The following is a 26,493-nucleotide window of genomic DNA, read 5'->3' as shown; positions in this document are numbered from 1 at the left end:
CTCAGAGGACAGGGATTCTTTTCCAGCCCCCTCTCCGTCCTTTGCTACCTTGTCCAGCACGAGGGCAGCTCCTGCTTGGGCCACCGCAAACAGCCACTGCTGGGTGTCCAGCCTGCCTACATACCCACCGCGCTCCTGCCCTGGCCCCCTAAGTTTGTTTGGTATTCTTTAATGTGCCTGTATCTTCAGTCAGCTGGGAGGGCAGGGGCTGGGCCTGGTTTCTCTCTGCTGGGTGGGACACAAGGTAGGCATCTGTGAACACTGTTGCTGATGACAGCTTAGGGGAAGACATTTTTGCATATGCCTGTTAGCACGGCTGTGCTGGACCCCGGGCACCCAAAAGGGCACCAGATCCAATCCCTGGCCTCAGGAACACTGGTCTGGGGTGGGAGACGGAGAGGACACAGACAATTATGGGGTGACAAGGGTCATGTCAAGGAATGGAGAAAGAAGACTGCGGACCATGAGAAGGGAGAGCTCGGGTGGGGAGGTCAGGGGACAAGTCTTAAGAGTGATACTTTGCAGTCCCAGGGCAAGAGGTGGGGAATGAAGGGAGGCTTTCTGGACACAGACAGGCAAGGCGATGTGTGAGTGAGAGTCAGTTCAGAGTAGCTGGAACAGGATGTGAAGGAAAAGGGTTAATCCATGGGAGGCAGGGGAAGTGTGTGTATGTGTGGCGGGGCTGAGGGGGGTACTCTGAAGAGCTCTGAATCCCCAGCAGCGACTGGGCCCTGGGAGGTCGGGGCAGTGGGGACGGCCATGTGGCTTCCTCTGCAGGCCTGTGTGGAGGATGCCCCGGATGGGCAGAGTCCCGGGTGGGAAGACCCACTGCAGGGGAAGAGCTGGGAGAGGGCAGTGGGGTGGAGACACAGGACAGCCCTGAGCAGTGCGGGAGAGAGGACCGAAAGGCTTCTAAGTCTGAGTCCAGCATGACTCCCACGGCTTGGGCACCGGGTGGATGGCGGTGGCACTGCCTGACGTGGGGACATGGGAGGAGGAACAGGATTGGGGCATGCTGCGTGTGAGGCGTCAAGGAGAGCTGACCTTAGCCAGGGGGCAGCTCGGGCGTTGTGTTCCAGAAGCTGGGCACTTGGAGGGGAGAGACAGGATGTGTAAAAAGCAGGTGGGGAGAGGCCTCAGACTCTCTGGGAGGAGGGTGCCCAGCTGAATCTGATTTAAAAGGGTTAGGCAGGTGCATGAGGCAGGGAGGAGAGGGGGTGAGTCTAGAAGGCCTAGGGGTGAAGCTGGAGCGGCAGGGTGGAGACAGAGACTAGACCAGAACTCCATTCCAAGGAGCTTGCGGCCAGATCCCTGGCTGGATGGCCAAAGGGCTCAGGAGACTCTGCCCCCCACCCCTGAATTGTTGAGGGAGACAGCCAGTAAAGCCAGTAGGGCAGGGGCCTTCAAACTTTTTGACCAAGACCCACCATAAGAAACACAGTTTACAGAAGCTAGTATACACACACGCACGCACACACACACACACAACTGAAACAAGTTTCAACACTTTTATTCTTACTATGAGGGATGCACTCTGATACTTTCTATTCTTTTTTTTTTAATGTTGACCATGGCCCACTAAATTGATTTCACTTCAAACTGTTGTGACCTGTGGTTTGAAAAATACTGCTCTGGAGGAAGTCCTGGGGAAGACAGACAGGCAGAGGTCAAGACACCCAAGGAGAGACAGTAAGTGTGAGTCACAGAGGCAAGAGGAGGATGAGACTGAGACACAGAGATGGAGCAAAACCGCCTGTAAGACAGAGACCCAGGGAGAAACAGGCAGGTGCCGATACCAGCTAGGGAGAGAGAAATAAAGAGAAGAGAGCCTGACATAAAGTAAGAGAGAGGAAGGGGAGAGAAGCAGAGAGGACACCGCAGGTGTGAGCGGAGGGACCACGATGGGCAGCGGTGCCCACCGCCCCACCCGGCCAGCCCTCCAGACACGATGAGTCTGCGCAAACCCTGCTGGGAGCCATATGCCGCCTCTCCACCCCACCCGCCTTCCACTGAGGGTACCAGGCAGGCGGCAGCTGGCGCGCTGGATGCTAGGCCGGGCCTGGCCATGAGGGCAGGCCCCAGATGGGGAGCAGCAGTGGGCGGCCCGCCTCCAGCCTCAGTCTCACCTGACAGAGCGGATGACCGTCTTCACGGCGGGCATGACATCGTCCACTGTGAGTTCACACTGGTAGCTCTTCTCCTCTGCCACTTCCTCTGAGGGGCCCTCTGAAAAGTCGGGGAGAGGGGGACAGGTGGTGGCAGCAGAAGGGGCCATTCCCAACCCCTACCACCACCCTTAGAGGTACGGAGAGGGAGACAGAGCCTCGGGAAGGGCCCAGAACCTTCCTGGGGGCACAGAGTAGACCAGGTTCCTGCCCCCCCTGGCTGTCCTGCCCAGAGTGAAAACCTCAGTTTGCTGCATGCCCGTCTGCCCTGTGTAAACATCTCCCTGGTGGCTGGTGCGCAGGAGCTGCTTTAGGGCACGTCTGGTCTGGCCCGGGGTAAACTGCATACAGCCCTAGAGGAAGTCCCACCCGTCCCACCACGCAGGCCAGTGAGCGCCAAAGACAAGGGGCTTGAGGCCTCTGCACATAATGGCGCACACAGCCTCATCCTTCAGCCAGGAGCGAATCGAGGGACTGGGTCCCACCCCCCAGCTCTGCAACTGACGAGGCCTCTAAACCAAGTCATTCTCCCTCCCGCCCCCATGAGAGAAACAGCTTCTCCGAGGCTGGTGCCCTGCACTGCACAGACAGGTAATGCTATCCTGGCCTCACAGGGGCCGGAGGGGCAGGAGGCCAGGCAGCTTCTTGGCAGGGAAGAGGAGGCCCCGGGCACCAGCCATGCCCAGACTTCCAGCACCTCCCAAAGACTGGTTTGTGGGGTTCTGTAACTTTCCAGGAAAGGGCTGTCTGAGTGGTCAGCCAGCAGCATGTTGGGGGCTGATACAGCACGGACAGAGACAGCATGGCCGGGTCCCCTCCCTCCGAGGTTCCCGTCCCCAACCTCCATCCTTGTCTACCCCCCCAACTCCTTTTCCCACCCAGGGCCCTGAAGCAGGTCAAAGCTGGGAGAAGTCTTCCAGGGGACTTGGTCCAACCCTTTTGTTTTCCAGAAGAAGACACCGAGGCACAGAAAGGGGCAGTATCCTACCTAGGTCACAGTGCAAGTCAGGAGCAGAGCTCGAACTCAAAAAAGTGACCTCTCTAACCAGTTAAAAGCAACCCCACCAGGTTCACAGCCTCACATCCCCAGGCTGGGCTGGCAAAGAGGGCCAGGGTGGGGAGTGTGGGCCGTGGAGCTGGACAGACGTGGCTGGGGATACCAGCTCTACCACTCACTAGCTGAGAGAGCTCAGTCTCCACATCCATAAAATGGGGGTAGAGACAGACCCTACTTCCCAGGGTTGTTGAGAGAAGTAAATGAGATAATCCAGCCCCCAACAGTCAGGGCTCAGTTCAGCAAGGATGGCTTCCTGCTCCTTCCAGAGCATGTTTATAATACTTCTAGCTTTTGTTGGGCACTTACTATATTCCAGAACTCTTCTGTGGATAATCTCATTTAATCCTCACAACAAACCTATGAAGTAGATATGCTTCTTGTCCCCATTTTATAGATGTGCAAAATGAGGCCCAGGGAGATCAGGTTACCTGCCCAAGATAAGTGACAAAGCCAGGATTCAAACCCAGGCAGCCTGGCTCTAAAGTCTGTGCTCCTAACCACTACCAAATGCCACCTCTACATTCTCCTCTGATTCTCAGTCTGGAGCATCAGCAAAGCAGGTATTATGATGCCCATTTTACAGACCAGAAGACTGGTGCCCAAAGATAGTCAACCCGCTGCAAAGCTAGGGCTAGAACCGAGTTATTTCCACCCCCCAGCCCAGACTCTGTGTCCGCGCTGCCACCCTCAGCAGGTCCTGGCCCCAGACCCGCAGGGGCTCACCCTCAGTGGAGGCACGGGGTTTGAGTCTCAGGGAGGCCCGGAAGCGGGTGCGGTCGTTGAAGCTCCAGCTCTTCTGCACCTTGGTGGGGCTGCTGGCCTCCCCCTCCTGCTCACTGCTCGGGGAAGTGGGCATCGGTGGAGGTGCTAGGTGCTGCTTGGAGGGGCCTGTCCGTCGCTGGGAGCTGCCCATGCGGATGCGGTCTTTGATACCCATCCGCCTGCTGGCACAGCAGGTCGGGTGGGGGAGAGAGCCAAGTTAGCCGGAGCTGGGGGCCAGTGCGAGTGGGGACACTGCTGACTTAGGGCTTGGGGGCAGCTACTGGGGCTGATTCTCCACCAAGGGGAGACTTCCTGGGATGGGACAAGGGTGTGGTGAGGGGGGCCCTGACTCCTATGAGAAGCTGATCCAGGGTCAGTCTGAACAGCTCCCCTCCCCACTCCGACCTCCCACCCCTTGTTGCCCAGACAGATAAGGGGTACACAGGAGACAGATGTCAGAGTGGAAAGAGTGACAGAAACCCAAGAAGGGAGTCAGAGACAGACAGGGGGACTGGGGAGCTGGGCCTGGCCCAGGCAGGTGGGTGGGTGGAGGTGGTGACCCCTCTGGGGACAGACAGGCTGCTGAGGGATGGAGAAGCTCACCTGGCCACGCACACTGAGTTAGGCCCCCAGCTCCTCCCTGTACACAGGGGCGGGCTGTGTGGAGTTGAGGGCATGTGCCTGTGTAGGGTGTGCGCTTGCATGCACACAGGTGCCAGTGTGTGTACCTACGTCGGCATGTGTATACACGTGTCAATTTATATTTTCCTCCTTTGCCCACCGCTGGAGCTATCTGACCCCACACTGGTCAGGTCAGGGCTTTAGGACATGGTACAGTTGTACAGGCAGTGCACTGCAAAATTCCAAAGTCTCCATCACTCAGACTTCAGTGAGAATGGTGCCCCTGGAGGTGTGCAGTGCACTGGCCTGCTGGGGCTCTTGGCCCAGCATGGGCCCACAAGTATGCCCAGGCCATGCCTGGTGCCCCTCCTCCCAGTGAAGGTCTATAACCTGTTCTTCTGTGGTCTCCCCTGCCTGAGCTCTGCCCCCCCAGACTGACGTCCTGCTTATGTGACCCCCCCCCAGCCTCCTGAGTCTGCAGTTCAACAGCATCTACATCTCCGTGTACGTGTGAACACACGTGTGTATCTGTGTGTGTACTCAGACTTCCCTTCCCGCACCCAAACTCCTCACCCATTCCCCAAATCTTGGAGGAAGACAGGTGAGGGGAGGCCTCAGGTTCCCCGCAACAGGCCCTGCTTAACCAATACCTGGTAGAGTAACTCTGTGTCCAAGAGGTTCAAGGACCACGTTGTCGCTGTCTGAATAGGACCTATGCAAACATCCCCATCCCATGGCCTGTGGTGTCACCACTGCCTCCCTGCTGTGGCTTGCCACTTGAAGGGCCCCCTTCAGACACGTTTGGGGCCCTTCCACCCCAGATGTCCAGGGCCCTGGCTCAGGAGAGCACCAGCCAGTCTGGGAGGAATTCTGAGATGGGCCCGGGGCTGGGGGAGGACACTGTGTCACCTAGTCTCTGGGACTTTCAGATCCAGGGTTGAGAGGACAGACTCTGGTTTCAGGGCAGAGTGGGAGCTATGGTCCTCCATGCCCAGGGCATGGGGGACAGAGTATAGAGCCGAGGTGCTGAGGTGAGGGAGATCTCGAAACCAGGGGCACCTTCAGCAGGTGCCTTCAGGAAGGCAACTGGGATGTAGGGCCATCCTTAGGGGTAGGAACCTCTGCCCGGAGGGGAGAGGTTACAGGTCAAGGATGCGAGCCCTGAAGATATGAGGACAGGGCGGCCCCTGCAATCCAGCATGCTGTTTGCTGGCCCAGGACCCCCTCAGCACATCCCAAAGATTCCAACCAAAGTTTGAGGTTGGCTCTCCCAAACTTTCCTCTGCCGAGCTGTTACTTCAGGCTCTCTTCATGCTGGCAAGCACCCCCCAACCCCATCCGTGCAGCCCCTCCTTCTGTCCTCCACTCTTCCAAGGGGCAGAGGAAGAGAGGGGGGCGGAGAAGGCCCTGACACTCAGCCAAGGGCCCAGAACTCTGGACCTCTGTGACCGGCACATCACTCCAATGGTGTTCTGGGGGAAGGGGGTGACCTCCCTGTCACGAGAAGTGTGCAAGACTGAGTTTGCACTCAGCAGGACTGATAAAGGAAGGGGGTGGGGGCTTGCCCTAGAGGTCTTGAAAGGTCCCTCTCCAGCTCTGATTCTGTGATGGTTGAAGGAGCTTCCAGCGTGGTTTGTGGGGTTCTGTAACCTTCCAGCCAGCCAGAGACCCTGGACTCCTCTTCAAGGTAACAAGGCACTGTTTTCCCAGGGGCGGCCCTGGATTCCAGCTCCTTGGGCAGTGCCCAGAAAATGGCTCATGTCAGCCTCTTTGAAGCCTAAAAGCTCAAAGAAAATGGAAAGAAACCTGGCACACAGTGGACATCGAAAGAGCTCCTTCCCTCCCTGGCTCCTCAGAACACACAAGGTCCACTCTGACTGCCTGAGCCTTTTCAGCTCTCAGCCACTTCAGGTGGCGGGCTCCAGTGTTACGACCCCTATTTTACAGATATGGAAGGGGGTGACTCGGCTTCCAGGTCATAGAGCTCCTCTGGATGGAACGAGGCCTGGAACCCAGTTTTCTGTGACTGCAGAGACTATGTTCTTTCCCTGGGGCAAGCCGCCAGGATAGGGTCTCGGGCAGTGATGCTCAGGTGGGGGCTGTTTTGCTCACCAGGGGACATTTGGCTGGAGACATTTTTGGTCGTCACTCTGGGGGGTGCTCCTAGCATCCAGGTAGAGGCCAGGAACGCAGCTAAACATGCTGAACAATGCATGTGACAGCCCCCAACAATAAAGAATTTTCTGACCCAAGACATCAATGGCGCCAGTGAGAAACTGATTGCAGCGTCTGTTGGTGTCTGGGGGACAGATGTGTGGGCTTGACTGGGGCTTCCCCGTGTGAGAGGGTAAGCTCGGGGCACTGGCTGCCCTCTGACTGCTCTGCTGGACCCAACCCCTGTGCTCACTCCCACAGGGATTTCTTTAAGGACTCCATCTGCCTGCCGAAGGCCAAGCTCGGTGGTGGAGGCGTGGCGGAAGGCAGCCTACCCCTACTGGTGCTGCATACAGCCCCTCTCTTCAGGACTGGGAAACAGCACGTGGCTGGCCTCTCCACCCTGGCCTCGCCCTTCCTGCCCACCACACCCACACATCCCAAGGAATCTTGCAAAGGGGCAGATCTGACCCAGAGACTCCTCGGCTTTATCCTCCAGCATGTGCCCGTGTCCTACAGCCGTGGTTTCCAAGCTCATATCATAACATACCAAACTGCATGAGGCTGACATTTATATAGCACTTCCTCTGAGCCAGGCACAGTTTGAACGGAAGCAGACCCTACGATCGTCCGCATTTTACATGGGAGGAAATGGAGGCACAGAGGGCTTATGCCCGAGGTCCCCTAGCCAGGCTCAGATCCAGGACCCATGTTTCTAAGAAACACTGCTTCTTGGTAGAGCAGCCAGGAGCTCCGTCACCCATCTCCTCCTCATGGGTCCCCTGATCCACAAGGCTCCTGAGGCACTTTGGGAAACCCAGGACTCTGTAAGCCCAAGCTGCCAGGCAGGGCCAACAGTATAAAGCTCACGGGGCCCTTGGCTTCTTCATGACCCAGCCTCGGCTCCCGACCTCCACGCTGGGCTGCCTGTTCTTTGCCAAAGCCGCGCTCTCTCTCACCCCCTCCCCTTGGTGCGTGTCGCCTCCTTGGCCTGGAAGGCCCTCCCTCACACCCACTCCTTTGGGGGCCTCCTCGGGTGAAATGCCTGACCCAAGCTCCACAGGCCCCCTGCTTCTGCCTTAGTTGTGCTCATCACACCGAAGAGCAGTTACTCTTTGCAGCTCTCTAGGCACAATGTTTTATTTATCATTGTGTTCCTAGTGCAGGGCCTGGCACAGGGCAGGTACCAAGGGATGTAGTGGCTAAATGAGGCAGCTAAAGAACTGGGCTCTGGAGTTAGCGAAGGAGGTGCCAATCCCAGCTCCTTCAGGCATCTGCTAGGATCTAGGTGGTCAGCGGGGAGCCAGGAAGCTAAAGGCCCGGCAAAGGTCAGAGTGGGAAGGACCCTCAGAGAGCCTCTAGTTCAATCTGCCCATTCCATAGATGGGAAACTGAGGTCCAGAGAAGGGAACAATTTGGCCAAGATCACGCAGGGGGGTCAGCGGCAGAGCCAGAACTCATCCCAAGGCTCCTGTACGTGTCCCTCCTGGCAGACTGGGCACCAGACCTGGCAGACTGGGCACCAGGCCCTGGAAGACTGGGCACCAGACCTGGCAGAGGCATCCCCAGGAAGGCGAGGGGCTCATCAGGGCCCCAAGGCAGATGGCAAGCGGCAGGCACATGCACCTTGTCTCTGGCCCATCCTGTCCGCCTCTCCAGCCCCAGAACTGGGTGGGGCAAGGAGGAACGGGAACAGGAGAAGGCGAGGGGGTACCTCGGTCTCCAGCTGGCGTGGATCCGAAAGAAACTCCGTTTATTACTAAACATCTGGCTGGAAAGTTGAGAACAAGACACAAACAGAGGTTAGTGGGAAGGAGGCAGGTGGGCAGAACATGGGGAGCTGCCAGGATGGGGCTGGCTTCCCGTGGCTGGTGGGAGAGAAGGACCCCCCAGCTCAAATCATCCTCCAGCCCACATGCCCAGAATGCAGAGGTTCTCCAGCTTTGCATAAGGATCTCATGGGGAGCACGTTAAATATGCAGAACTCTGTGCCTCTTCTCCAGAGATGCTCATTCCGTGGGCTTGGGGAGAGGTCCAGTATCTCTGCATTTTGAACAAATGTCCCATGGGATGCAGACGCAGGGAGTCAGTGGACCATGCTTTGAGAACCACTGTCTTAGCACCTCATCACAAAACCCACAGAGAGAGGTGCTGGCCCTGCAATGCCACCCCTCAGGAAGTCCTGCTCCGTGTAGCCCTGGGAACGTACTCAGCCTGGATCCACCCACAAGCACCACTAAAGGTGTGGCCAACCGGGGTGTGTGTGTGTTGGGGGAGGGGGTCCTGTCTTGGGCACCCACCCCACAGGGCCCAGAGAGCCAAGATTAAGGATATGGCCATTTGGCCTGAGGCTGGTGCCTGATCTCCTAGAAATCCCAGCTCAGCCCCCTGGCATCCCTGGGAAGAAGGGACACTCCACCACCAGCACCATAAGCCCCAGCCACACAGACACTGCAGGGCAGACAGACACAGGCTGGAAGTCAGTGATGGCCGAGCTCTCGGCAGTCATCTGTTCCTAGGCCTCGGGGGGCCAGAGACCCAGAGCAGCTGTGGGGGGTGGTACCAGTACTGGAGTCCAGGATAATCTCCATTTTCAGTGTCTTCCTACTCAGGCAGAGTGAGACGAGAGCGAACTGAAGCTACAGAGAGCCCTGGCGCAGGCCGTGGGCCGCGGTGCTCAAATGCCAAAACTTCTGAGTTTCTCCCTGTCAGCTGTGGTTGGGTGGGTGTGGGGATAACACTGTAGGACATTCAGATAGTGACAAAGGATACGAGTGGGGCTGCACCGTGGACCCTCTTCCAGTGAACTCCCAGCCTACCCTGGCCAATCATGCTTCCCTTCCTCCCAGAGACCTGGAGGGGCTCTCCCTCTCTACCCACTTCCTGTTCAGCCCCTGGCCAGAAGTGCCCTCACTGAGACTGGAAAAGGAATTCTGCTCCCAGCATCCTCTGCACCAGAACCCCCTCCTCCCTGTTCCCCAGGCCCTTTTAGCCCAGAAACCCAGAGCCCCTGATCAGCCTAAAAACTGCTGATTTTCTGCCCAGAACCCAGAGGCTCAGAGTAGCTTGATGACTTTCTCAAGGACACGCAGCGCCAGGCGCGGAGGCTTTCAGGGCACCTCCACCTTCTGATCCCCGAGTGGCTCACCTCTTCTCCCCTCCCTTGTTCTGGGCCTGGGACTCAGAATCACACCTGAGGCTCAAGGACCAGATGTCCACCTGATTCAGGGATGATATGTAAAGATGAGACAAAACAAAGAGATGGGTAGGCAACGGGGTGATTGTGGTGGCGGGGGGGATTGAATCCTTGACCTCAAAACTACACCTCTACAGGAGAAGCCGCTTTCCCATATTGTGAGTTAGTGGGCCTCCCTTACCCAAATATGCCTGAAATTCCACTATTTATGAACATTTACGTGAGGGTAAGCATTGTTCTTTCTTTGTTCTTCTTTCAAGATGCAAACGCTCCAGGAAAGGCAGGTCAAGGGGAAAGAGACTGTTGGGACAGCAAAATGTCCCTCTATAAGGAAGAAAGACATTGTGGGAGAATCCCAGGAGGACCCTCTGGGATTAGCAAAGCTGTGGACAAGGCTTGCACAAGACAAGAGCATTAGTCATTGGTTGAGTTTACATAGGCCCTACAGCAGTTCTTAGTCACAGAGCTCTCTTTCCAGGTGGCATCTCGTTCCCGAGAGGCGAGTTCAGCGTCAAGCCCCTTCTAGAGGAACATGCTGGGGGGGGGGGGGTCCCTGCCCTCACACCCCAGTATGGTGTCCACGATTACCTGAGCTGTAAGCACCTGTGGCCAGCGGCCTCCTCCTCTCTCCAGCTTCCCGGGAGGGATGGGAGTGCAGGGATGGAAGAGTGAGGGGGATGTGGAAACAGAGAAAGAAAGAGGACAATGGAATGAATGGAGGAGGTGATGGGAAAGGATGGTGTGGACATCTCCCCCACTCAGACCCTTGGAACCCAAGGTGACAAGACGATGAGTCCACTCTGGCCTCTCCAGAGAGACCCTCGTTCTGTACCTGTCAGACCCTCTGATGACAACTGGTCCAGGCCTCATGACAAGGCCTGGGAGTCCCCAGCACAGGCACAGACACCCACATAGTGGCTGGAGGCAGGTCTGAGAGAGGATGAGACAAAGAATGGAAGAGGAGGAGGAGAAGCAAGAGGAGGTGGCAGCCCCGGGGGGCCCCTACCTTTCCCCAGGGCAGAAGAAGGTGCTGCCCGGCCGGTGGCAGGTGGCAACGGGCGGGTAACGGGAGGGCGCTCCGTCGGGTACTGGCGCCCGCCGCACCTCCAGGGGCCGTAGGCCCCCGTTGCGGGCCCGTTGCACGTGCTCAAACAAGAGGGCCAGCTCTCTGCAGGACAGGGCACCGTCAGCAGCAGGCAGGGCCCTGGCACCGCCCCCTCACCCAAGGGCACTGAGCTCCTGACAGATCTTGCCAGGCCCTGCCTCTCTGGAGGTGCTCGGCAAACACCCCAGGCCCGTGTGGGCAGGGGTGGGGGTGGGAGACTAGCCTTCCTCCCTCTCTCTCTACACTCAGCTCCTGGGAAACCCTCAAGGGTGCCAAGTATGACAGTGCAGGGTGGGCGCCACTCGAGGGCACCCTCCCAAGGGGGCAGGTGGGAGCTCAAATCCACCTCACTCTCTGCTCAGCAAGCCGAGCTCCTGGATGTGGAGCTGTGCCCACCCGGAGGCCAGCGGCAGCCCTGAAATCCTCGCCCTCCAGATCCGACTGGATTTTAGGGGGAAACTGAGGCTGAGGAGGGAGACTTGATAGGGCAGCCCAGCTTCCTCCTCCTGCAGCATTCACTCTTGCCACTGGGCTCTTGGAGACCAGATTGAGGGCTCAGCTTCTTCTTAACTCTCAGGCTTTCTTGTTTCTATAACCCAAGAAGGATATCGCCTCTCTTTGTCCTCTTTGTCTATTGTATGGATGAGGAAACCGAGGTCCAGGGAAAAGGAGGATCAGTGGACCCAGAATTTCCAAACCAAGCTCTGTTCCTCTTTCCAGAGGACCCAAGACCACCTTCCCAAATCTTTCCTCCCCATCACACACCATATTTCTAACAAACCAGCCCCTGCCCCACTCCCCAAGGCCTGGCCTTGAGTCCTTAGGACTACTTCTAGAAAGGATGGCTCCTTCTAATCTAACCAGCTTCCCTGTCTCTAAGGTGGGAGCTTGCCTCTGCCAGGTGGAGAGATGGGGGGAACCAGTGTAATTCTGGGAGCCCCTCCTTCCCAGCCCCTTCTCTCCTGCTCCTCCCCTGGAAGGCCCCTGGGGCTGAGAGGGAGCGGGGATGGGGGCAGCCAGGTGTAGGGGTGAGTGGGATCACGCAACAGCTGCTCTTGGAGAACTAATGAGGCAAAAAAGGCACCGGCAAAAACGCTGAGCACAGCAGCCCGGCCCCGCCTTGCTCACTGCCCGCCTGCCCACGGGACTGAGCCGCTCTCCAAGGTCTTCATTCCTGCCTCAGGGCCTGGCCAGGCACCTGGCCACACGAACCTTGGTGATGCTGTTTATGATCCCCCTGTGTGGAGCCACCCCGTGCAGTCTTACCCCAGCCTGGGCCAGTGGGGCGAACCCACTTCTGGGCCCTAAGGCTGCTGCCTGGGACAGTAAAATCAGTTACGCATGGGGGTGCTGGGCTGGGTGCTTGTACCCAACATGGCACACACGTTCTTGCCCACGCCACGCTGTCTCTACCCAGCTGCAATACGCCAGGGTGGCGAGCGCTAACACCGCCCCCAACTCAGACCGCGGGGAGTGAGCTGCCTGGGCCACTGCCCTGAGTGGCAACAACTCTGGGTGAGCGTGTGGCCTGCTAACCCCAGGACCCAGGGCTCAGCCAGCAGGGCAGGGCTCCACCCCACGCCCTGTGTCCAGTGTCACCGCACTCCCTGGTATAGCAGTGTGGGAGAGAGGACGGTCCAGGCTCTGGGTGACACAGGATCTACAGAGCCAGCCCCAGATGCTCCCATGGGAGCTGTCACCCCTTTGCCCCCCCACCAGGGTTGAGTCCCAGCCATTTGTCCCCAAGGAGCATTACTACCAGCCACCCACCTCCCCTTACCCCTGCAGTAGGACCTACTTGAAGGACGGGAGGATGCTGTCATAGTAGTACCAAGTGGCTGTCAGGTAGGCCCGGCTCGTGTCGGTGGAGTACAGGCGCCATGCAGCCTGGTGGTGTGGAAGAAACGGGAAGGAGGTGGTGGGGGACAAGGCATCAGAGAGGCCTCTCAGCCCCCCACCAGCCCTCTGCCCCCAAAAGAACCCAGTCCTCAGGCCAGTTGAAGGGTACTCGGAGCCAGAGGCCAGTTCCAACTCCATAGCCACCAGCAGGGCTAGAAGGAGGCCTGGAGAGAAAAGACTGCCCCGAGGTGATGTACAGTCAGCATCAGAGCCAGAGGCCTCGGAGCGTGGGAGGTAAGAGCTGCGGTTTTGTCATCAGGTAGAAGTGGGTTTCCAACCCCAGCTTTGCCACCTACTCATGTGGGCAAATTAAGTAAATGTGCAGAGCCTCAGGTTCCTCATCTGTGAAACGGACATAATACTACTTACCTAACAGAGTGTTGTGAGGACTAAATGGGCAAATGTATATTAAATGCCAAGCGCAGTGCATGGCACATAGTAGGCACTTAATACCTAGTCCCCCCTTTTTTTTAAACATCTTTATTGGATTATAATTGCTTCACAATGGTGTGTTAGTTTCTGCTTTATAACGAAGTGACCAAGTTCCAGTTTCTGCTTCATAACAAAGTGACCAAGATCCCCCTTTAAACACTCCTGTTATCCTGTTACCACAGCTGATAAATACCTATTCACTGAGTATTTGATTAATGTCTTTCTCTCTCCTTAGACTGTAAGCTGTGTCTTGGCCAGCACTGTATCCTCTGGCACCTGATGGCTGCTCTGCAAATGTTTGGGGAATGAACACTGACTGAATAAACGATTGTTACTAATAATAACCCCACCCCCTCCTTCCCAGCTGCCTGTCACTGCCCATGGGATTGACGAGGGGAGGAAACAGCATCACCTACCAACCCCTCAGCATCCATGAAGTTGCAGGGTTTCCTCTGCGGCAGGAGGGATGACGACCAGACAAGAGGAAGGACAGTCCCTCTCCCCCGAGGTAAAGCGAAGAGCCAGGTAGGGACTGTGAGTGGGGTGATCAGCGAGGGCAAGAAGGCTTGGGAGGTGCTGGGCAGGAGGAAGCAGAACTGGACCCTTCTTCGGGTGCCTCTTGTCCTTAAGGGACGGCCCACTGCTGACCTCACTGGCCAGGCACCCTCCCAAGACAGGAATATTTTTACTTCCTGCTTGCCTAGGCCCCTGGCTTGGGCTGGGGAGCAGCTGCCAGAGCTGTCTCATTAATTATGGGCACCACAATACCAGCTGTCTCTCGGCCCGGCCAGTGCCAGCCGCCTGCCCCTACGATGCCCCTCGGAAGGCCAGCTCCCAGGGAACAGCAGCCATTGTGCCCCAAGGGATGCTAAGAAGGAAAGTTTGGGCTGGTGGCTGGAAATAGTAGAGATGGGAGGGGGGGTTCCACCCTGGGGAGGAAAGATAAGGGGGCCTTGAGTCAGACCTGGGCTGGGGGGTCAGAGCATGCCCAGCTGGGGAGCAGGCCGAGGCAGGCTGTGCATATGTGCCCTGAACTATTTCTCGCCGAGGTTTCTCTTGCACAAGGCTGAGTCACGGAGTCACAAAAAAATCAGAGTCTTGCCTCAGCCCCGTGCCCCGTCGGAATGCCTCAGACAGTGGGGGAAACTGAGCCCACACACTCCTGCTTTTTTCCCACCCGTCTGGCTGTTCCTTCTCTGCCTCCTTGGCTGGCTCAACTCTGACCACGCAGCCGCGAAGTGCTGAGGTTCCTTAAAGCCCAGCTCTGGACCATCTTCTCTTCTCCTTCTGTCCTCTCCCCACTGGGCAAGCACTTCATTACCATCTGCACACAAGGCCCAGCACATTCCTCACCACGGCTGCACACCAGTACATCAGTGGCCTCCTCAACATCCCCCCTCGGGGGCTCAGAGGCCCCTCAGACTCTGCATGCCCCAGCAAACTCACACTCTTCATGCCCCAAGTCTGGTCCCCCTCCAGTGAGGAGGGTCATCCACCATCCAGTCAGGCAAGCCAGTCACCCTGCTATCTCCCTCTCCCTCACTCCTGATGTCACCGATTTTACCTCCTAAATACGCAGCATCTGCCTATTTCCTTCCATCTCATCTGTTGCTACCCTAGTCCAAGTCACCCGCCACCCCGCCTCACCCAGACTGTTCCCAGAGCCTCTTATCTGCTCCCTCCACACACCACATCCAATCCACTCACCACCTTTCAGAACACGTATCTGATCATGTCACCCCTTCCTCCTGCTCCATACCTGTTAATGGATCCTAATTGTTCTTAGGAAAATGTTAAATTCCTCTCTCTGGCCCTCAGGTCTAGGCCTCGCCCACTTATCCAAACCCTTCCACTTGAGCTTTCTGTTCCCGTCTCAACTAGCTTCCTTCCTGTTCATCAAACACGCCCTGCTCCCTTTCACCACGGGACCGTTGCACACGCTGTTCCCTTACCTCGAAGGCTTCCCCCTTCACCTCTTCACCTAGTTAACTCCTACCCATCCTCCAGCTCTCTGCTCAAGTGTCAGTTTCCCAGTGTAGTCATCCCTGAGTTCCCCTTTAAGGTCAGATCAGGCCAGGTCCCCTGTAAAATGCTCTTCAGAGAACAATTTCTTTCTTTCAACGTGTTTCTCTCGGTTTGTAGCTACAACATTCACTTGCGGGGTGAATTAAGGTGTTGGGAGTAGAACAGGCTTACTGATGACTGCACAGCTGATGGGTGGCAGGACTGGGTTTCCACTAGGGACCTAGGGCCTCTTGTCCAGTCTCCACTCCACATCAGGCCATGTAGAGTTGGGGTTGCAGTGGGTCAATGGGACAGCTCTGGCTAGCCCTGGACTGGGCATGTGGTGCAGGGAGAAATTTCTGACAATCTTAGCCAGCGTCCTAGCTCTGTCCCTGACTTGGCACGTGACGCCAGAAAAGTCACATCTCTCTGAGCTTCGAAGTGGAGTCATAGTTGTGAAGCTGGGACACGAGGGTCATCATACAGAGCTGACACACCAATTCAGTTCAGGGGCTTCCTGGGCATCCCTTACCTGGATGAGGTTGGCTGCTGGCATCCTCCGCTTCTCAAAGTGCTTCTGCCTGTGCTGCTCCTGCACCTTCAGGGCAAAGCCGGAGCCAAGGATGCCCTAGGACGATAGGCATGGTTCGCGGAATATGGTGATGGTGGGGACAACAAAAGGCAGCAAAGGTGCCCCCACCGCTGCCCATCTGAGGTGCCCACCACCACTCATGCAAATGCTGGACGGGGCTTAAGCAGGATCTGTCCCCAGGACGCCCCCGCCCAGGGCTGGGCCATCCTAAGTGGAGGGGGACTCACGGCAGGCAAGGCAAAGAAGGAGACGCCTATTAAGGCGAAGCCAGCAGCCAGGACCCTGCCCAGCCACGTGTGTGGTGTCTTGTCACCATAGCCAATGGTCGTCAGTGTAATCTGGGAACACAAACAGGTTACCTGCAGGGCTGGTTACGGGGGCCACCCGCAGGAGCTTGTTGGGTCACAGGCAGGTGGGAGCCTGATCACAAGGGAGGGGGCCTCCATGGTTGCCCACAGGGACTGGTCACAAGGACTTGTCACGGGGGCTGGTTAGAGGCATAAGTGGATTCTCCCCCTCCCCCGTGCTGGTGGAGGAGAGGGGTACAGGTCACAAGGGCTTGATGTAGGGAACTAGATGGGGTCACATGCTGGTCCACTGGAGGACTAACACAGAGGCTGGTCACGAAGGTCCCAGCCTTAGTCGAGAGGACAGGGACAGGCCCCTAGGTCGGGGTCACGATGATCAGGCCGGGGAGGGTCCCAGGGAGAAGGGCGGCCCTGCACAGACCCTCACGCACCGTCCCCCACCAGAGCGAGTCGGCGTAGGAGGAGAAGTCGGAGTTGGCGTCCTTCTCAGCCAGATAGACCAGGAAGGAGGTGAAGATGAGCACCAGAAACCCGAGGTACCAGGCGGTGATCAGCTCCTGTGAGGTCAGCAAGGGATGAGACCATACACCTGGCACAGGTGGGGAGGTGGACGGCTCCCAGAATGGCCTATGGGAGGCGTTCTGAAAAGGGATAAGAGTACCGACCTCTCGGAAGTCCCTGGAGGTGGCTCTGCCTGCCTTTCTTTCTCAGCAACTCCCTTCAAGGAGACCCTGCCCCGCCTTCAAGGAAGAGCGAGGCCCTCACAAAACCTCAGAGCACGCCCCGGCCCTGCACTTGACCCTCCAGATTCCACGCTCAGACCTCCGCCCACAAGCCCATCTTGCACCGCCCCCCAAGCCCCACTTTCAGGCTTCCATCCCGCCCCACACCCTGTCGCGCCCCAGCCCCACCCTCAGACCCCGCTCCAGCTCCCCACTTCCCTGTAAGCGTAGACCCCCAAACCCGGAAGCTTCCAATTGAGACTCTCAAGCCCTGCCCTTCAGGCCCCGCCTCCTGGCCTCGTCCTGACCTCCCCTCCAGACCCCGCCCTTGCCCCGCCCCCCGAGGTAGCCCCTGTGGCCTCGCCCGCGCTGGGTCCCTGGTCTCCCCTACCACGGCCCCGCCTCCGCGCGGCCCCGCCCCTCCAGCTGCCGCACCAGCTCCGCCCCGGACGCGCCCCCGAACACGCCCGGCCTCACCTTGCTGTGAGCGTAGACCACCGAGCCCAGCAGCTTCCAGGTGCCGCCGCGGCGGTCCATGCGCACCATGCGCAGGATCTGCAGGAAGCGCATGCTGCGCAACGCAGACGTGGCAAAGATGTTGCCCTGCGTGCCGGCGGCGATGACGGCCACTGAGGCCACGAACACGATGAAGTCTGCAGGGGCGAAGAGCGGGCGAGGTCATGGCCAGCGCCGGGGAGCCAACCTACCCTGTGCCTGGACCCGAGGTTGGGGGTTCCTGGGGCCGAGGGGGCGATTGGGAAGGTCTGTTGAGTCTGTGTCAGCAGCCAGGGTCCTGGGGTCAGGGTGTTAACCCTGGGGCTTGGGGGTCAAGAGTCAGGCGGGTCTGGGTAGGCCCATTACCGATGACACAGAAGGGTTTTCTGGCAAAGCGGAAACGGCCCTGCCATCCTCGGTAGCGGCAGCAGCATCCCGCGGACCAGATGCGGATGATGTACTCCAGACCAAACACCACGATCATCACGAATTCCTGTGGGACCAGGGGCCTGAGTTCTGGTCCCCACTCTTCAGGACCGGGGTCTAGGTCACACGGCACCCACCCAGCCCGGAGTCCCTGGGTTAGGGGTACTAGGATTTCCTCAGACCACCTCTCCTGGAGGTTCTTACACCTGGATGGACCTGAGGAGGATTCCAGAAGGAAGTGGCTTCTTCCATGTCTTCCAAAGAGACTGAAAGCCCAAATCTATCCTCCCTTGCTGTCCCCATGAGCTGTCTGGGTTTTTCTTCTCCTCATCCCACCCTCCCCCTCCCAGCCATCCCAGCCTCTGTAACCCTGACCAGGTGACATAAGGGGTGGTTGGTTGTCTGTCACTGTGACCCTCCAAGGTGCTTCCCGTTAGGGGGAAAACCCCCATCACACCAGGGGTGGTGTTAGCAGTTTTGATCCTGAGAAGGAGTGGCTCTCCTCTGGGCCCATCATAAGCCCTGGCATAGAGGCGGGAGCTCTCCCAACACCTGCTATAAAGCAAGGGATGAAGCCCAGAGAGGGGCAGCCACAGCACAGCAAGCCACTCTCTGAGCCATGGTATGAGAAGCCTCACTCCACCTTCACCCTCAGACCAGAGGTGCTACCCCGACACAGCCTCCCTCAGACCCAGACTCCGGCACTCACCAAGATAAGGAGACACTCGTTGGCAATTTCCTGGTGCTCCTGGATAGTGGACAGCACGGACAGCACCAGGCAGCTGAAGACCAGCAAAAATCTGCAATAGCAGCATGAAGGAGAGGGTTAGACTGCTGCATGGACAGGGCAGCCAAGGAGCCTCTGGCAGGGGGCTGCAGAGTCAGAGGAGGAGGAGGAGGAGGGAAGCTTCATTTGGGAAGAATAATCTGGAAAGCAGACTAAGAATCAGAGTTCCTTGGAGCTGTGGCTTGGTGCTGGACACCAAAGGGAGAAGCCCCCGAGCTCCAGGAGGCTGCTGAGCTCACAGACACCTTACAGCCCTCTCAGTTGCCCTTGATGCAGCTGCCGCTCACAGAGGTGGTCACTGAGCTGTGGGTGGTAGGTCTGTCTGGGCTGGCCGAGGGAGGGACCCAGGAATCCCCCCTTCCCTATGAATTCCAAGATGGCAGAAGCATGGTTTCACCTGCAGAATGAGGACAATTGCCTCTGCCTTCGTGGGTTCTTATGGAATTAAATACTGAGACAGCTAGGGAAGGAAAGGGGATTGAGGAAGACAGATAGGGAGGGAACATGCAGAGGGGGAGAGGGTGTGGGAGGGCAATCAGGCAGCAGGGAGCCATGCCATCGAGGCCTGGAACTTCCCTGGAACTTCCCGGAGGGCAGTGGAAAGCTACTGAGTGGCTCAGAACCAGATGGTTAGAAATGGAAGGAACTTTAGAATCCAACTCATCTGACACTCCCCTCAACCCTAATTGCACACATGAGGAAACTGAGGCCCAGAGGAGGAAAGGGATTCACCCAAGGTCACCCAGGATGTCCAGGACAGGGGTGAGATTAGAGCCAGGGTTTCCAACTCCCCAGTGGATGGGAAGAGGGGAAAGGGCGTGAGGAGAGAAGCTGCTGGACTCAGGGAGAATGTGAATATGTGAGGGAAGACAAGATGTGGGGCACAGGCTGCAGATGCGGCAAAAGGGAACAATGCTGGCCTCCCGGAAGCACTCCTCCTTTTGATGGGGGTGTTGCTCCTGGAAGAGACTCCAGAGGGCATGGGCTTCTCCGGAAACGCACAGACCTACAGCCTCTCCAAAGTGTTCCCAGAGTGTCCCCACCTGGGACTGCTGACACTGCATTCTGCCTGAAACGACTCACCACTGGAGCCTGATGAGATGCTGTTCACGGTCCCCTCGCCCCAGCACTCCTGCTGGGATGCCCTGATCCCACTGTTCCCTCAGAACGCCCCTCCCAGTGCTCGCCTCCCAAGTCACTGTCTATGGCGCTTTATTTGTGTTCATATTTCATCGTGGCAGGGGCATGGGCTCCGAGTCAGAGAGACGCGGGTTCAAATTCCGGCCCTGCTGTGTGTGTGACCCTGGACAAGTCACCTACCTTCTCTGAGCCAGTCTCGGCATCCGTAAAGTGGGGGCTGACGGGGGGATGGGGTGGGACATGGGAAGGGCGTGGCTCCACCCTGGCCCACTTACACCTCCCTGGACAGGGCTCCCAGCCTGCGTGGAGGGCAGGTATAGGGCTGCAGCCCAGCACATGCCCCAGGGCAGGAAGGATGTAGGTGGTAGATGTCAGTAAAAGGTTTTGGTTGAATGAGTGAGGAAGAGGAGGCCTCCTGTGCCAGTTCCAGGCAGGAGCTGAGTCAGCAAAGACGTAAAGCACAGGGAGAGGTTGGGGAGAACACCAGCTCCTTGTGTTCAATAATTAACCACAGCAAACGCAGCGAACCCAGTGCCGCATCCACTGGGAATGGGGACCACCACCGACACAGGGCTCAGGGGCGGAAGGGTACTCCTGAGGTTATTCCATCCAGGCCCCTCCTCTGGGAGGCCTGCAGCCAAATTTTGATGGGCCTTCACCCCAGCCCTGGACAGAAATCCTTTAATCCCACTGCTCAGCTGACCTCAGGCAAATGGGTCACGTTTGGGGCTTCCTGCTGAGTGTTTCAAGATTTTTTTTTTCTCACCACTATTCTTTCCACGTCGATAGGTACACATCTCTAAAATGTCCACTTCACAATAGGTTACGTGAAAAAAGCAGATTATGAAACCTTAAAGCAATGTGATTTCAACTTTTAAAATATAGATATTTTGTGTATACATACCAAGAATCAGCAGGGCTGATCTCTGGGTGGCAAAATTAAGAATGATTTGGCATTTGTTTTGCTTTTTGCTTATCTTCATTTCTTAGTTTTTTGGGGTTTTTTGCGGTACGCGGGCCTCTCACTGTTGTGGCCTCTCCCGTTGCGGAGCACAGGCTCCAGACGCACAGGCTCAGCAGCCATGGCTCATGGGCCCAGCCTCTCCACGGCATGTGGGATCTTCCCGGATCGGGGCACGAACCCGTGTCCCCTGCATCGGCAGGCGGACTCTCAACCACTGCGCCACCAGGGAAGCTCATTTCTTAGTATTTTTAAAGAATAAACATGTGCTGCTTGGGTAATAACAAACTAACATCAATTTTAAAATGCATTTCCTTAAAAATACAAACGGGGGGGAAAAACCTTTAAATTCTGTCCCCACCCCTTTACCATAAGAGCCCTGGCCACTTTTTTAAAATAAATTTATTTATTTATTTTTGGCTGCGTTGGGTCTTTGTTGCTGTGCGCGGGCTTTCTCTAGTTGTGGTGAGCGGGGGCTACTCTTCATTGCGGTGCACAGGCTTCTCATTGCAGTGGCTTCTCTTGTTGCAGAGCACGGGCTCTAGGCTCATGGGCTTCAGTAGTTGTGGCACATGGGCTCAGTAGTTGTGGCGTACGGGCTTAGTTGCTCCATGGCATGTGGGATCTTCCTGGACCAGGGATCGGACCCATGTCCCCTGCATTGGCAGGCGGATTCTTAACCACTGTGCCACCAGGGACGCCCCCAGCCTTGGCCATTTAGCAGGTGTGAGGGTGTGGCAGCCTCTCCCCGAGTCCAGTTCACCTGTCAACGGCCTGCTCAACATCTCTTCTCGGTTGTCCAGGGGCCTCTCAAACCCAACGTGTCCAAAAACAAACTCTCAATTTGCCCTAAAATCTCTCTCCTCTCTGGTTGCCCCATCTCAGGAATGGCACCACCTTCCATCCAGGGGCTCAGGCCAAGTATCTAAAGAGTGACCCTTGACTCTTCCTTTCCCTCACCCTCCACATCCCGTCCTTTAGCAATTTCTATTGGCTCTAACTACAGAATGTAGCCCTGGACGGACTAACCCCCATCATCTCACCCCGACTGGTCTCCCTGCCTCCACTCTGGCCCAACAGGAACCCTCTTCAAAGCAATCAGTGTGATTTTCCTACAAAGCAAAGCTGGAAACCAGGACTCTCCACAGAACTCTCCTCTGATTTCCTATGGCACTTAGAGAGCGGCAGTCAAATTCCTCAGCATGTCCAGCAAGGCCCTGTGAGATCCGGTCCCATCCAGCCCTTGAACTTGATCTGCTTCTCTCCAGCCCCTCCATCATTGTGCTCCAGCCATTCTACCTCCCTGCCATTCCTGGAACACATCAAAAGTGTTTCCATCTCCAGGCTGTGCACTTGCTTTGCTGTTTCCTCTGCCTATTTATTGCTCCCGTACTCATCCAGATCTCTGTTCAAACATCACTTCCTTGGAGAGGCCTTCCCCAGCCACCCCCTCTCCAAAGTAATGGCCCCATCCCCGCTCTCTCTCCCCTGAATCTGCTTTATTTATTTTTTCATAGACTGAGTAAACGAACAGCAGAAATTCATCTTAAACAAACCTCAAAACACCGCGTCACCAAAGCCCCCAGTTTGTACCCACTGCAGAGGCTCCCAAAGTTCCAAGCACATCCATTCCTGACCCGTTGGGCCCCCCAGCAGCCTTCCTGAGAAGCGAAGAGAAGGTAAGTCTCCAACCCTGACCAGCTCTATTTGGTAGACACTGTTTAAAAAACGCCTGAACTTCGCCTCCTCCAGCCTTCATACACTGGCTGGGGGTTAGATGCTCAGTACAGTTGAACAGATATACTTAGTTTGTCAGAGAACATCTTGTGTTCCAGGCAGCTGAATAATTATCCCCATCTTCCAGTTGAGGAAATGGGCCCAGGGAGGGGCAGACTTGCTCCAGATCACTCAGTGAATCCATGGCAGAGCTAGGGCCCAAGCTGCCTTGGCCCTCCTGAGAGGTCCTCACACAGACACCCATTCTTGGGACAGCAGAGAGAGATCATGTCTGGAGCTTAGGGATGGAGGGGACAGGGAGAAGGAGCCCTGAGCTGGGATCTGGTCATGTCTGCCAGAACCAGTGTGTGACTTCATTCACACAACAAATAAGGATTGTCTAAGGATTGTCTCTGGCCCCTTCTGAGGCTTCAGTTTCCCCATCTAAAAAGTATAGGTGGTACACAGGAGCTGGCTGGCTTGGGCCCTCTAAAATCACTCCAGGGCTTCCCTGGTGGTGCAGTGGTTGAGAGTCCGCCTGCCGATGCAGGGGACACGGGTTCGTGCCCCGGTCCGGGAAGATCCCACATGCTGTGGAGCAGCTGGGCCCGTGAGCCATGGCCGCTGGGGCTGCGAGTCCGGAGCCTGTGCTCCGCAACGGGAGAGGCCACGACAGTGAGAGGCCCGCGTACCGCAAAAAATAATAATAATAAATAAATAAAAAATAAAATCACTCCAGCAGAAAGGCCAGGCTGGCAGCCACTTACTGGAGCATCTTTGCCCAGCATGCCTGGCTGCAACTTGGGGCCCATGTTCTCCCTTGCCCAGCCCAGCAGGCAGAGCTGGGACGGGTGGGTGATGCCTGGCTGGCTCTCCCTGGTTAGAGCTTATTGTGAGACTTACTGCAGGCCTTCCTCCCCCACTCACCCATTCTGTGACCATCCCACTCATTCAGGAGGGCAGCAAGGAGATTAGGGATGAATAGGTGAATGGTTTGCTTGGATCCATGGTTGTCAAACTACAGCGGGCATCAGAATCACCTGGCAGGCTTATTAAAATACTGATTTCTGGGCCTCACTCCTACAGCATTTGATTCAGTAAGTATGAATTGGGGCCTGAGAATATGCATTTCTACAAAGTTCCTGGTGATGCTAATGCTGCTCCCCCGGGGACCACACTTTGAGAATCACCAGGTTAGTGAACGGGAGTGGTCGTGACTGACTCAATTATTAGCCAACTCAAGGCTTTTTAAACAGCTGTAATCATTGCCTCCCCCTACCCCCACCCCACCCCGGGGCCTTCCTCAAATTAATGCCAGGGAACCCCAACCCTAACCCTAACCCTAGCCACAGTGTACGAAGGCGGGGGTCGGGGTGGGGGAGGAAAAGCCTGCTGGGGAGGTGGGTCTCATGCCAACCTCAGCTTCACCCCAGTTCGCTGTGTGACCCCATAACTGGTCCTGCTGGCCAAGGCTTCCTGTTGGCCAGGCACTGGCGGGGGCCCTCCATGTGCATATTCATAACCCCTCCTCCCAGCACTTCCATGAGAGCGGCACCACAGTCACCATGGTCCATCAGTGAGGAAACAGGCTCCGAGAGGTGTACGATGGCTGTACAACTCTGTAAATACACTAAAAACCACCGAATTGTGTGCACTTTAAAAGGGGGGCACGTGGGGAGCTTCCCTGGTGGCGCAGTGGTTGAGAGTCCGCCTGCCGATGCAGGGGACACGGCTTCGTGCCCCGGTCCGGGAAGATCCCACATGCCGCGGAGTGGCTGGGCCCATGAGCCATGGCCGCTGAGCCTGCGCGTCTGGAGCCTGTGCTCCGCAACGGGAGAGGCCACAACAGTGAGAGGGCTGCGTACCGCAAAAAAACAAAAAAAAGGAAAAAAGAAGATAGAAAGAAAGGTATACTAGGTTGTCCAAAGCCATAGGGCCAGGACCTGAACCCAAGTCCACCTGGACCACCAAGGCATAGTGCCTCTCTGGGCCTCAGTTTCCCTGTCTGCAACATGAGGTGGGGAGTGTCAGCCTTATGACTACCCAGCAGTGGGGTAGAAGGGAAGGGTGAGCCATGAGTTCAGCTCCACACTCTCTGGGGATGTCTGTGGAGAGACAGATGCTTGAAGGCTGGAGAGATGGGGATATGGAAGGCAAGAGGGCTGGGGTAGGGTGGGTTAGGCAGCAGAAAAGAGGTTATCGCCTAACCTCTCTGAGCCACATATACTTAAGAAATGCAGGGACTTCCCTGGTGGCGCAGTGGTTGAGAATCCGCCTGCCAATGCAGGGGTACGGGTTCGATCCCTGGTCCCGGAAGATCCCACATGCCGCGGAACAACTAAGCCCGTGTGCCACAACTACTGAGCCTGTGCTCTAGAGCCCACGAGCCACAACTACTGAGCCCACACGCCCACAACTACTGAAGCCGGCGTGCATAGAGCCCGTGCTCCACAATAGAAGCCACTGCAATGAGACGCCCGCACACCACAATGAAGAGTGGCCCCCACTCACCGCAACTAGAGAAAGCCCGTGGGCAGCAATGAAGACCCAACACAGCCAAAAATAAATAAATAATAATAAAAGAAATTGTTCACTGCCATCCACACTCAGCCAGTTTTATTGTAAAGCCAGCAATTAATCATACAGGCCCCCAAGAAACTAACGAGTGTAACACAGTGGTGATATGATGGATGAAGTGGTAACAATGTACCCAGAGGCTGGGGGGGAACCCCAAGACGGCTTTAGCAGAGTCAAAGTAGAGGGATCAGTGAAGAGGCGGAGGTGACGAGGACAGGGGTGGGGTGCCCCAAGCAGAGGAAGCAGGATGTGTGTGCAAGCAACAGAGAGGTGGGAGCCTGGAGGCAGCACAGGGCAGCTGGTAGTTCTAGCAAGTGCGGGCCTAAACTGAAGGGGCAGAGGAGAAACCAGAGACGGCCAGATCAGGCACCCTCAGACCTTACGAACGTTACCTAAAGGCAATGGAAAGCCACTGAAGAGTTTTAACAGAGGGAATGATATGGTCTGATTTGTGTTTCACAACCACAACTCAGGGGCAGTAGGAACCATGGATTAGAGACTGATTGGGAAAAGCAAGTAGGAAGCTCCACAATAGTTCAGATGAGAGATGACAGTGCAACACGAAAGAGAAGTGAATGGACTGGAGAAAGTGTTAGAAAGTGTTAGGAAGTAGGACTTGATGGTTAACTGGAAATGGGGACAATGAGAGAGAATAACTCATATTTCTGGTGTGGGGACTGGATGGATGAAGGTACCATGACTGAACTGAGATGGGAATGCCCAGTGGAGGAGCGGGTGTGGGGGTGATGCGCTCCGTTTTGGACGTGTTGAGATGGAGAGGGCTGGGCAAACACTCTGGGTATGAAGATAGAAACCTGAGCCGGAAATGTGGATCTGGGGGACATCGAGGGAGAGGTGGTGACTGAGGCCATGGGTGCGGCTGAGACAGTCCAGAGAGCATGAGGCAAAGTTAGAGGAGGAACCAATGGAACCCCAGGGGCGCAGAGGGTGGAGAGACCCTCTACCCAGACTGGGATGGAGCAGCCAGTGAGATGGGATAGAAACCAGAAGAGAGAGGTGCCAGGCCAGGAGAAGAAAGTGTTTCAAGGAGGGAGTGTGGACGACAGTGTCAAATGCTACCAAGAGGTCAAGCAAGGCCTGAAAAATGTCCACTGGATTTGGTGACACATTGGTCACTGGGTACCTTGGCAAGGCCAGCCACGGGGCAGGGGGGTGCTGGAGCAGGTCTAGATGGGATGAGAAAGGGAGAGGGGCCGTGAGGAAGTGGAAACAGTTGAGTGGAGGTATAACTATTTAAAGAAGTTTAAAGTGTAGAGGCTGAGATCCGTAGCTGGAGAAGGATACGGAGCACAGGGAATAAGCCACTGTTCTTTTTGTGGTTGTGGTTGTTGTTTTAAGATGAGAGAGCCAGAG

At 56.6% G+C, this 26,493-nt stretch overlaps 1 protein-coding gene across 2 annotated transcripts in view; it reads right to left on the bottom strand.

Moving 5' to 3' along the window:
• KCNQ4 (potassium voltage-gated channel subfamily Q member 4) overlaps positions 1-26,493 on the bottom strand; it is a 54,230-nt gene that overhangs the window by 3,551 nt on the left and 24,186 nt on the right. Inside the window, exons 2-11 of one of the 2 annotated variants that reach the window (XM_065898339.1) lie at positions 18,648-18,738; positions 17,879-18,005; positions 17,495-17,670; positions 16,727-16,852; positions 16,215-16,325; positions 15,928-16,023; positions 12,859-12,947; positions 10,962-11,123; positions 3,946-4,166; positions 2,127-2,226 (exon numbers count right to left, since the gene is read on the bottom strand). In XM_065898339.1, the coding sequence (XP_065754411.1) occupies positions 2,127-2,226; positions 3,946-4,166; positions 10,962-11,123; positions 12,859-12,947; positions 15,928-16,023; positions 16,215-16,325; positions 16,727-16,852; positions 17,495-17,670; positions 17,879-18,005; positions 18,648-18,738 (1,299 nt within the window). The remainder of the gene's footprint in view (positions 1-2,126; positions 2,227-3,945; positions 4,167-10,961; positions 11,124-12,858; positions 12,948-15,927; positions 16,024-16,214; positions 16,326-16,726; positions 16,853-17,494; positions 17,671-17,878; positions 18,006-18,647; positions 18,739-26,493) is intronic. The other variant, XM_065898345.1, reaches the window with a different exon arrangement.

Source organism: Phocoena phocoena, chromosome 1, assembly GCF_963924675.1.
Source record: "Phocoena phocoena chromosome 1, mPhoPho1.1, whole genome shotgun sequence".
Classification (NCBI taxonomy): Eukaryota; Metazoa; Chordata; class Mammalia; order Artiodactyla; family Phocoenidae; genus Phocoena; species Phocoena phocoena.
Note: the sequence above shows the minus strand (reverse complement) of the source record. Positions and strands in the feature narration are given on the sequence as shown.